This window comes from Lactuca serriola, chromosome 9, assembly GCF_051521515.1.
Source record: "Lactuca serriola cultivar US96UC23 chromosome 9, Lser_US96UC23_V15, whole genome shotgun sequence".
NCBI classification, from domain to species: domain Eukaryota; kingdom Viridiplantae; phylum Streptophyta; class Magnoliopsida; order Asterales; family Asteraceae; genus Lactuca; species Lactuca serriola.
Window position 1 is genome coordinate 148,181,644 of NC_136416.1, and position 11,080 is coordinate 148,192,723.

Genomic DNA, 11,080 nt, shown 5'->3' on the forward strand with positions numbered 1-11,080 from the left:
ACAAGGAAGCAATTTCAGTACTTGAGGCTCCTAAGTGGAAAGAGGCAATGGACAGCGATATCAAGTCCATGTATCATAAATAAGTTTGGAATTTGGTTGATCATGTATCCGGTCGCAAGGCAGCCAAATGAAAATGGATCTTCAAGAAGAAGACTAACACGGATGGAAATGTGCACACATTCAAGGAAGGACTAGTTGTGAAGGGATTACCTCAAATCCAAGGGATTGACTATGATGAAACCTTCTCAGTGATAGCCAAGATAAATTCTATTAGGATAATGCTCGCCATAGTTGCCTTTCATGATTATGAAAATTGGCAGATGGGTGTCAAAACCACTTTCCTTAATGGGAAGTTGGATGAAGAATGGTTACATGAGTCAGCCAAAGGGTTTAGTTTATGCAAAATTTCCCCAATAAAGTGTGTAAGTTTGAGAAATTCATCAATGGATTAAAACAAATGTCTCACAGCTAGAATCTTTGCTTCCATGAGAAATTTAAAGAGTCTGGTTTCTCCATAAGTGAGGATGAGTCGTGTGTGTATGTCAAGACTATTGGGAGTATAATGTGACATCATGGCATTTAGGTTTGAATCTGTAAATGGTCAGTTCACCACGTACCTTTTTGTATCTTGAACGATTGACTTTTAATGCATATTTTAGTAGAAATATAATGTCATTTCAAGTACAATAAGATATTAAATGGTATCATATCTCCAATTATGGAAAATGCCAAACAAATCTTAACGCACAAACTGTAACTCTAGTTAACGACTAAAAAAATGAAATTTTATATTAAGCGTATGTGAACAAACAAAATATTCTAGACTCATAGTACATGTTTCCCTGATCACAGATATACAAATAACATCCAAAATGGAGTTCATATGTAAAAGATATGACCGTTTTAATAAACCAAACCGGTATAACACTAGCTTTATCTGATTTCATAAACTGTATTGAACCGTTGAGACACTTGTACATCTCAGAGGGAAATTATGACATCGTTTTTGGACTCAAACTACATACTAATAATTGATTTTATACTCGAAATACTTTTTTTTATAAAAAGGTTTAAAAAAAGTCGAAAATCAGACGTTTCAAACCAATTAGACGCGACACTTTAAACGCAAATTACTAGAGTTCCACAAGTCGAAAAATTTATCCGTCCAGGTTTTTAGAATCCTGTAATTAAAATCTATCATTCGACACAATAGTAAATATTACCCAACATCGAGAATTGGACACGCGAAATGAGAATTGTTTTTAAGGCATAAATGAGATTTAATGAAAAAATTTCACTTTAAGCTTGGATTTGCCAAAAGGAATCTCCAACCAATGTTTCTTTCTCTACCTTACCTGATCTCTCTCTCTCTCTCTCTCTATATATATATATATATATATATATATATATATATATATATAGAGAGAGAGAGAGAGAGAGAGAGGAATGATCATTTAAGAACCTATAGTTTTCCGAGAATTTGAGAACCATACAAGGGCCGTTAGATCAAAATAATAGAAGGTCAAGATGATTTGTGGCATTTTTGTAAAAACTTGGAAAAAAGAAACACGGGGGTATTTGACTTAAATTAATCTGAGGGCATTTTAGGACTAAGATAACTTATACCTAATCCTTCCCTTATACGCTATTTCCCCTTCATCTCTTCTCTCTCGCTCTCTTCATCCCGCATCGTTTTGATCTTCATTGCACCTCCTGCAATGAACACTTCAACCCACATCATCCCCTCTCCGTCGACCGCCTTCCTCTACCATTCAACAACCAACCTACCTCTGTCAACAATCAACACCTTCAATGGCTTACCACTATTTTCTTCATCGACCACCACTATGAAAACCTAATATCTCTGTTCTCTCACTTCTTCCAAAATCCTTCCATCTCTCCACTGTCACCGGCGTCGGAAGCTTAATGCTCGACATTTCGCCGGAGATCGATTCAATTTTGTAAAAAAAGGAGAAATTGAAAAGAAATGGTGTGCTTCTGCTTTTTGGTTGACCAAACTCGTCAAGTGAGATGGTGCAAGCCTATAGTAGGGCTTTGTTCTTGGTGCGGCGGCGGAGCTAGTGTCGCAGATATGAAGACCGCCACTAGGTTTTGCTATGTTCTGTTCTATTGGAAATCATGGAAAGCTATTATGTGTACTTTATGTGGCGCCATTCTTAAAACTTACTAGTGATTTGATCAATTAGGACTAGAATTTACTGAGGAAATCGATTATTTGTTGAGATCGAAGCTCTTCTAATCAAATATCTCTAGAAGTTTATGAAGCCTATTTGTTGAATTTAGAGAGATCAGGTCTCGCTTCAGTAGCAAAAGAAACAACTCTCAGCCCAAGCTATTCAAAAGAAGGCAAAAGTAACCGGTAACCATGATATTTAAATCAAATAGAGAAACATGTATCTCTATACACCTGATCGATCAACAAATATCACTTTTAGTCGTAGATCCAGCTAAATCAATCAGTCCTTTAATATTTGTGCATAGAAACGGAGAAGATATGCGTAGTAGTAAGAGTGAGGCCACCCGTGAAATCAGACGATGATTCCAATTCCAATTCCAATTCCAATTCAAATGGCAATCACTTGAAGGTAGATGACAATTGTATTTCTCTGTATAGGTCTCTATCCGGCACTCCTCTTCCCCTGCTCTTTGTTATACTTTTGTTACCTAAAAAAACCCTTACCTTTTCATTTGAATTCTTTCTTTTATATATCAATTGGATAATCTTATGTATCTGTGTTTATACTTTATATGCATATCACATTTTATACTTTCAATTCCCTTTTCATATTAAGTATTTTTCATAACTTTGATTTACAGGTTTTTTGCGATGTTCTTTTTCTATGTATGCAATCTCTCTCTCTCTCTCTCTCTCTCTCTCTCTCTCTCTTCAGCATTGTTTCTTTTTGGGATGCATGTCATGGTTGTTGCTGTTGCAGCAACTAGAGTAATTCTTGGTTGGCCATTTTGGTTTTAAGACATGAATTGGACATACATGTCTATAAATCTTCAATCTTTGGGACGTCCGTGAGGTTAAAACCTATTCTAAAAAGGGGTAGGTTCCAGATCTCCAAAGTCTTGGGCTTACTGGTTAAACCTTTAGGTTTACAAGGCTTAGTTAAGAGTTTTTGGATGTTTGGGATGGTACCAGGTGATAAAGTCAGAAAATTTATCCTTTTAGGCACATTTGGGGTTCAGATGTAAGCCCTAGAGTCCCTGGAATCGAAGAACCACTCGAATATGTGCAACGAGGAAGAAACTCTTCGAGTTGCTTAGCCAACTCGACGAGTTAAGTCGGGTTTTCGTGCTTTCTGGATTCTAAGTGGACTCGGCGAGTTGATGAAATAACTCGACGAGTTGGTTAGGTTTTTTCAAGCTTTTCTGAACACTGAAGGAACTCGGCGAGTTCCTAGATGCACTCGATGAGTTGGTTCAACATGGAATGTTGACCTTGACTGTTGACTGTTGACTTTGACCAAGGTTAACCAAGTCTGACTTTTGAGGGTATTTGGGTAATTTGGGTCTTGATGGAATTAGTCCTATGGTGGTTGTAGGTGTTTGAATTCGGAGCCGTGATTCGAGAGATTGATCCTTTTAGTCCAGCTTGACATTGTGAGGTGAGTTTTCCTCGCTATACTCAAGGGTCTAAGGCACCAAGGCCGGCCCTTTGGATTGTCATCCTGATTTATCTTGATCTGTTAGATTGGTATCCTGGTAGATATGATGTTTTAATGCTGTTATGATCTAATAGATATGTATCTGGGTAGATAGGATGATTATGTGTTGTTAAGATCTATTAGATTAGTTTCTTGGTAGATAAGATGTTACTACGCCTAGTGCTTTGTAGATTGGTTTGACTGTCTGTAGACTATATGTGGTTATCTGATATATGTGCATATGTGATTGGTGGTTGAGGCATTAATGCTTTATGTATAATCCAACAGACCGGGACATTCCAGACTAATGGTTGTGGGATGAGACAATTCCATCTCGAGGATGATTAGACTTATAGTATGTGGGCATTCCAACCCGATGGTTGTCGGCCGAGAGTATTCCATCACGGGGATGATTGGACTCATCGTATGTGGGCATTCTAACCCAATGGTTGTGGGCTGAGATTATTCCATCTCGAGGATGATTAGACTCATAGTATGTGGGCATTCTAACCCGATGGTTGTGGGTCGAGAGTATTACATCCCGAGGATGATTGGACTAATAGTATGTGGGCATTCCAACCTGATGGTTGTGGGCCGAGGGCATTCCAACACGATGGTTGATTGGGACTATAGTATGTTGTTATTATGTGAGTATTGTTGTGTATGGGTATTTTTTGGGGGAACTCACTAAGCTTCGTGCTTACAGTAGTTAATTTTGTTTCAGGTACTTCAGATGATCGATGGAAGGCGAATGCTTGATCGTGCACCTCCTCGTTTTTCATGTTATGATTTATCGGAAAACTCTAATATTCAATTATTTTGAAAATAATTTGTAAAAAATGGATGGTTTTGGAAAATTTTAAAAGTTTTAATTTTTTTTTATCAATTTTATGGATGCTACATGAACCAGTTTTCAATAGAAGAAACGTTCATGGATTTCGGGTAACCTATTTTTATCTAGCTTTTGTTTTATCGGCCTATCTGTTAAGGCAATATATGAAATTATCATTATTATAGTGTAAACCATGTATTCAAACCTTAAAGTGAAATATAATTGTTGTGATTTTGTTATTGTAACTAGTGAGGTATATTCAATTTGCTTGTGATCATTAACTAAGGCGCACATCCCGGCGTACCTAGGCTGGGGGTGTGACAGATTAGTATCGGAGCTAAATTGGCTATAAAGAACTCGTATCCTCAAAAGAGGAAATACAACTATAGCTACAGGCTCCTAATAAAAGTATTATTAATAATTACACTACTTCTTGGTTACTCACGGGAGAGGTAACTGGTTTGAAGGGCCACATGGGTTGCTGGATTTCAAAAGAGCTTAATTGCCAAAATAGTCCTGCTCTCTGGTGTTTTCTGTTTCGCCCTCATCCATAATCGGTGGTCTTGAAGTACAAAACAAAATTTGATAATACTACAAACCTCACCAACACTAATATATATATATATATATATATATATATATATATATAAACATGGAATGCGTGCATATGTTATTTATGTTCGGACTAGTGAACAACTAACCTTGAGTGACGAGTTTGACAGACTACAATGGTTGAGAGTTTTAGAGATTGGAGGATGTTCTCAAGACTCAATGTTGATACCTAGTACCTACAACCCTTATATCAAATCCCAGACAGCATATACATTTTAAAAATCATAAAAATACTTAAAAATCTGGGATAGCATCTAGATTTTCCAGATTTATCTAAATTCGAAGAAGAACAAAGAACCAATAACTTTGTTACCTTTGTGACAAAGAAACCTATAGTTCCCAGTCAATCGTTTAGTAGTCTCTAAATTTCTATCTCCCTGTCTTCCAGAGATGAAGATCCTTCCGAAGATGAACCACCTAAAGAACCTAGAAAAGGGGGAGAATTTGAAGAATAGAAGGGAACAATCAAAGATAAGCAACCAGTTCAAGAAAACATGGAAGGAGAAGGACTAAGAGATGCAGATTCTACCATTCAAATGCCACGAGTGTACTACCTTTAGTGATTAATTTCAGGTGGAACGCTCCGCTTGGATGCTCCTTAGGAAAGGATTCCACCTCATTTCCAATATGATACTTTCACTTAAAGGAAGAAAATGTCATCACAAGAGTCGGAATGATTCATGAACACTCTAAGAAAGAACTAATACCCTCGAGGAACAAAGTTGACAAGTCTTCCATGACTCCTCAAGTTTGTTCCTCTGATCAGCAAGTCCGTAAACAACATTATCCTTCTCCTAATTGAATGAAGTATTTAAATTAAGCCATCAAATCGACATCAATGATAGACAACATGAATATAGTAGAACACGTCACTCATACGCTAAGTGAGAGAGTCGGAGAACTTAAGAAAGAATAACATGATGAAAATGGCATTGCCCATACACTATGTCATCATGTCAATCAACCAAATAAGGGTTGTTACCCATGGTCACCAAATCTATACACTATAGAGTCCAACTGACCTAAAGAAGATTGGGTATCAAACGATTGTATAAAATATATATGGTTTATTACATGTTTTAATGATAAAAATAAATTGGAATTCAAGGTATTTTTGAAAACGGTTAAGACGTTTGAAAATCTTCTCTAAAAAAATTCCTATTTTCGCTCATAAGTTGTTTGTATTATTTATGTGTGAGATGTAAGTAAGTTATTTCTTATTCTTCATTTCCACTTCTTTTTGGTCTTCATTTAGATTTTTTTAAATATAAAATATATATGGGAGAAAGAGTGAGAAGCACTTACTAAATTACTATTGTACTGGTCATCTATGCCAACACACCATAAACATATAAAATTGTTGCAACTTTTATACCCTATTATTGTTATTTGTATTTAGAGCAATATAGTTTTTAGATCATAACATATTTGCAGCTATATCATGAATTTTTAAGTTATTTGGGATCTGATCATGTCACTAATTTGTTTATCACCTTATTTGTATCATTCGATAAAAACATGTTTGGATAATACACTATTTGGATCATAAACTGTTAGAATCAGATCATTGTAATGATTCACTTGTAATATTTAGATCATAAACTATTTGGATCATATTATTTTCAAATCATATACATTTGAGATGATATGATCATTAATCTATTATTCAAATTATTATAACCCTCAATCATATTAATTGTTAATCATAATGTTTTTAGATCATAACATATTAATGATCTAACGTTTTTGAATCATAATATTTTGAATCATATTATTATGGTCCATAACAAGTTTTGTATTATAACATTTATCATAATATTTTTTTTTGAATCATAATTATATAAATGGATGGATTTAATATTATATCTTGAAATATTTGAATCATAATTTCAAAATTGTACCCAATCAACTTGGAGCATTTCATTTTCACCCAAATCATGTTTTTTTCACATAGGCTTTGATTCATAACAACTTTTAGATCATAACACTTTTGAATCATTAGATTAGATATACTTGAAGTTATGTTGTTATTAATGTGTTTATATAATTTGCATCATTAAATTTTAGATGGCAACTATTAAGAATTAAATTTTGTGATCCTAAATTTATAATCTAAAAGTTATGGTGCAAAATATTAACTATGATCCGAAAATACAAAATATAAAAGTTTGGAACATTATGATTTTTGAGGTATATAAAGAAGTAATTTTATAATAAGAAAAAAATGATGATCCTAAATAAAATAATGCAAATCTTTGTGATTTATAATTGTATGATTCAAAACTTTTTTTCATTTTTGAAAATATGAGGCAAAGTTTACTATTTAAAACACTACAACAAAACGAAGCTAATGCAACCCCACTAAAAAGTTGCATTAAGCCTTTAAAATGTTACATTATGCCTAAAGCAACCTTTATCAAGGGTTGCATTAGGTAAAGTTGCATTAGACCTAAGGCAACCCTTTTGTAAGAAAATGCAACTTTTTTTTGAGAGAGTTGCATGTACTATTAAATGCAGCCTTTTTAGAAAGCAACCTTTTTTACATTGAAATGCAACTATTTTTACGTTAAAGTGAAGCCATTTTAGTATTTAAATGCAACTTTTTTAAAGGTGTAATTCACAAATATGCAACCTTTTCTATGATCAAATGCAACCTTTGTGATGTTTTTAACAAAAAAAAAGTGCAACCTTTTTTACAATATATATGCAACTTTTATTATTATTTTAGTTACAACAAAGGTAACCTTGTTTATACTAAAACACAATCTTCTTTTTGAATTTTATAATGCTAAGACATTATTTTTTTGTTGATGCAATCACATTCTATTACATTTGTAGCATCAATGTTTCACACACTATGATAACTATTAATATGATTATGCATTATTAATTCAATTACACCATAAAAATAATAACATAAATATGATACATAATGTTTCATGTACATTAACAGATATGTCCAAACTCAAAATAATAGTTACAAATCATATTTAATACAAAATTGTCAATTATAATCATAAAGGTATTTAAACCTCCTGCACTTCTCATTTCTTTCATGTAAGGTGGTTGTTTAGTCTGACCATCTTTTCCAAATGCCACCATCTTTTCAAAACGGCACTGGTTCATTAGATACTACAAAACAAAGTAGTATGCAACACATAGATGAATATAAATGTTGGAATCAAATGAGCTAAATAGTGATGAAACCGAACAGTTACAAAAAAATAACAAGTCAATTTGTGTTTCATATAAATGATACGTGAATTAAATGGATTGTTCTTCTCCCCACCATTTCACAAAGGTTCCTCTGTAAAAAAAAAATACAAGAATAGTCATAACATTTGAATCATGAATAAAAAGTGGATATAAAAAGAAATTTATATTCACCTTCAAGAGTAAACTCAATTTGCATAATGTATAAGAATCAATGAAACTTACAAGAGCACGCTTGGGAAAAAGCAAGGAATGAACTCACAAAACTTGTTTTTACATAATACATAGTTTCTTTAAGAATACCTTCAATAGGTAGGCATGAATCCACATCAATCATTTCAACAAAACAAGCTTCTGTCAAAATCACGTATAAAATGTCAAATGGATGTAAAACTAGTAATTTGTTTATACAACTATCAATAAGAGATGACACGAAGAAACAAAAGTCTGCCAATTTATAAGTTCAACATATTGAGAGGATTTTTCAAAGAACATAAATGAAAATAGAATGTTATAGGAGAAAAATTAAGAAAAAAAAGTCTAAAGTACAATGCTATAACTGTGTAGATTTTTCACAGTACATAAATGAAAATATAATGTTATAGGAGAGGATATTGAAAGTAGGATACTAAAATAAACAAATAAATGAAAGTACACTTCCATTTCTTGCATTTAAACCTTAAAATCTAAATAGAATGTGTCGTAAGAAGGTCTAAGCTGCATAAATGCTTAAAGTGACAACTTAAAACCATTTAAGGTTCGTAGTTTACCTGACCACTATGTGAATTCTAGACCGAAAAATCATAATAGTCTAAAGGTCTGCAGGTGAACGCCATAACCTGATACCCTAAGAAAAGGAAAGATAAATGTGGTGTAGGCATGGCTCTAATGTACGCCTATAAACATAGAATAAATCCAATACAAAATATATGCAAAGATTTTATTGGTAGAGGGTCTATCTGGAATGTCGTTAGAAGAAACTGAAACTAAAAGAAAAAATGTCCATGATTAAAAGAAAGAAGTTTTTTGCGCGATGACCATACCTCCTTGAGGAAGGCAACACCATGACTATGAAGCATGTTCCGGGAATTTCCATCTTTCGTACCAACAAACCACAAATCTCAACCTTGATAGTAAATTTTACAAGTATTTCTCAGAATATCATCATCGTATAAAATTCCTTAATTTATACACCATTTCAAACTAAACTCCAGCAATGATTTGCTCAACTAATAAATTCAAAATTCCAAATAAATTTTCTAAATTTCTAGGGTTTTAAAGATACCTTTGAATTTCATCAAATTAATGGATATGGAAGTGATTTGGGTTTGCTCCTTTATGAATATTGAAGATTCCGATCACAAATACCCCTTACCAGTCACCGCCGCCACTCCAATCGTCGGAATCAGGCCAAGCAGCGTCGTTGCCGACGAGTTCTTCCCTCACGTCAAGCGCCCGTATGCCCTCTCATTCCGACGTCACCTCTTCTATTGATCTCTATGTGCAATGAGTATCGACACCCACCATTCTCGTTATTTCTTCTTCGATGAAGCCTTCCCGTCTCATTCGCATTACTGAATCGCCAATTAGAGTTTAGAGATGTACCCTATGAGGCTACGATCGTTTTCTGCCGATCCATATTCAAAATTTCATGTTTTATATATTAGGTCCATCAACTTTGAGTGTGTTCTAAAATAAACCCCACCATCTATTATTAATCATTTAAAATCAGCTTTCTCTTTATTTTTTTCATATAAAAGCTTTATTTCTTTTCTAAAATCTATTTATTTAAATAAGATAAAAAAAATTATTTTTCTCTCTTTTATAAATTTAAAAATTTATAAAAAAATGAAATATAAAATTTTGATTTTAAGAAAGAAAATCAAAAACAAAAAAACTTTAACTTATTGAAAAGGAAATAAAAAATACTGAGACGAAATTCAAAATCTTAAATTTAATAGATAATGTCTTTTTAAAATTCAATAAGAATTGTACTAAAATATTATCTAATTATGCAACCTTTTAAAATAAGGGTTGCCTTTGAGTTTTTCCATGCAACCTTTTTAACAAAGGTTGCAATTTTCAATAAAATTTGCAACCTTTCCGAAAAAGGGTTGCAACATACATTTTAATGCAACCTTTTTGTTTTACAAAGTTAGTTTATAATCAAATGCAACTTATGTTAAAAGGTTTCTTCCAAAAGGTTGCATTAGACTCATTTTGTAGTAGTGAAAACACATGATGAAAACTTTTACAATCTATATTTGTATTAGGTTAAACTGTTTGATCCAAAGTATATGATTCAAATTTTTATAATTTATAGCTGTAAGATTCAAAATATTTTTTGATAAATAAAATAATGATGCAGTTATTTTTCCTGATGAATGTGTATATTATCCCGACACTCATTTTGCATCATAAAATTGTAGACATAAATTTTACATCATCAATCATTGTTGATTATATAATTTTACGTGATACATGTTTAGGATCAAACAATATATGATCAACATTATAGTAAAAGAGAAACAAATTTCAAAACAAGATAAAAATAAGCATACATCAAAATAGTGCATATTAAAGACAATACATAAAACCTATCATAAACCCATAACTACTGTCATTTAATATCCAAATCATACAATTACTAAAAATTAGCAATATATCTAAACAAATTTATTAACAACCAAACAAACATATCCGCATAACATTATTTCTTAACTATATTACACAAAAACCATGAAAAACA

The 11,080-nt window shown here is 32.7% G+C and overlaps 1 protein-coding gene across 1 annotated transcript; it reads left to right on the forward strand.

Moving 5' to 3' along the window:
- The first annotated feature begins 1,987 nt into the window (after window positions 1–1,987).
- Window positions 1,988–2,191, forward strand: LOC145077117 (uncharacterized). The gene has a single exon (XM_079022893.1). The coding sequence runs from the start codon at window positions 1,988–1,990 to the stop codon at window positions 2,189–2,191; it is 204 nt and encodes a 67-aa protein (XP_078879019.1).
- Window positions 2,192–11,080: the final 8,889 nt, after the last annotated feature.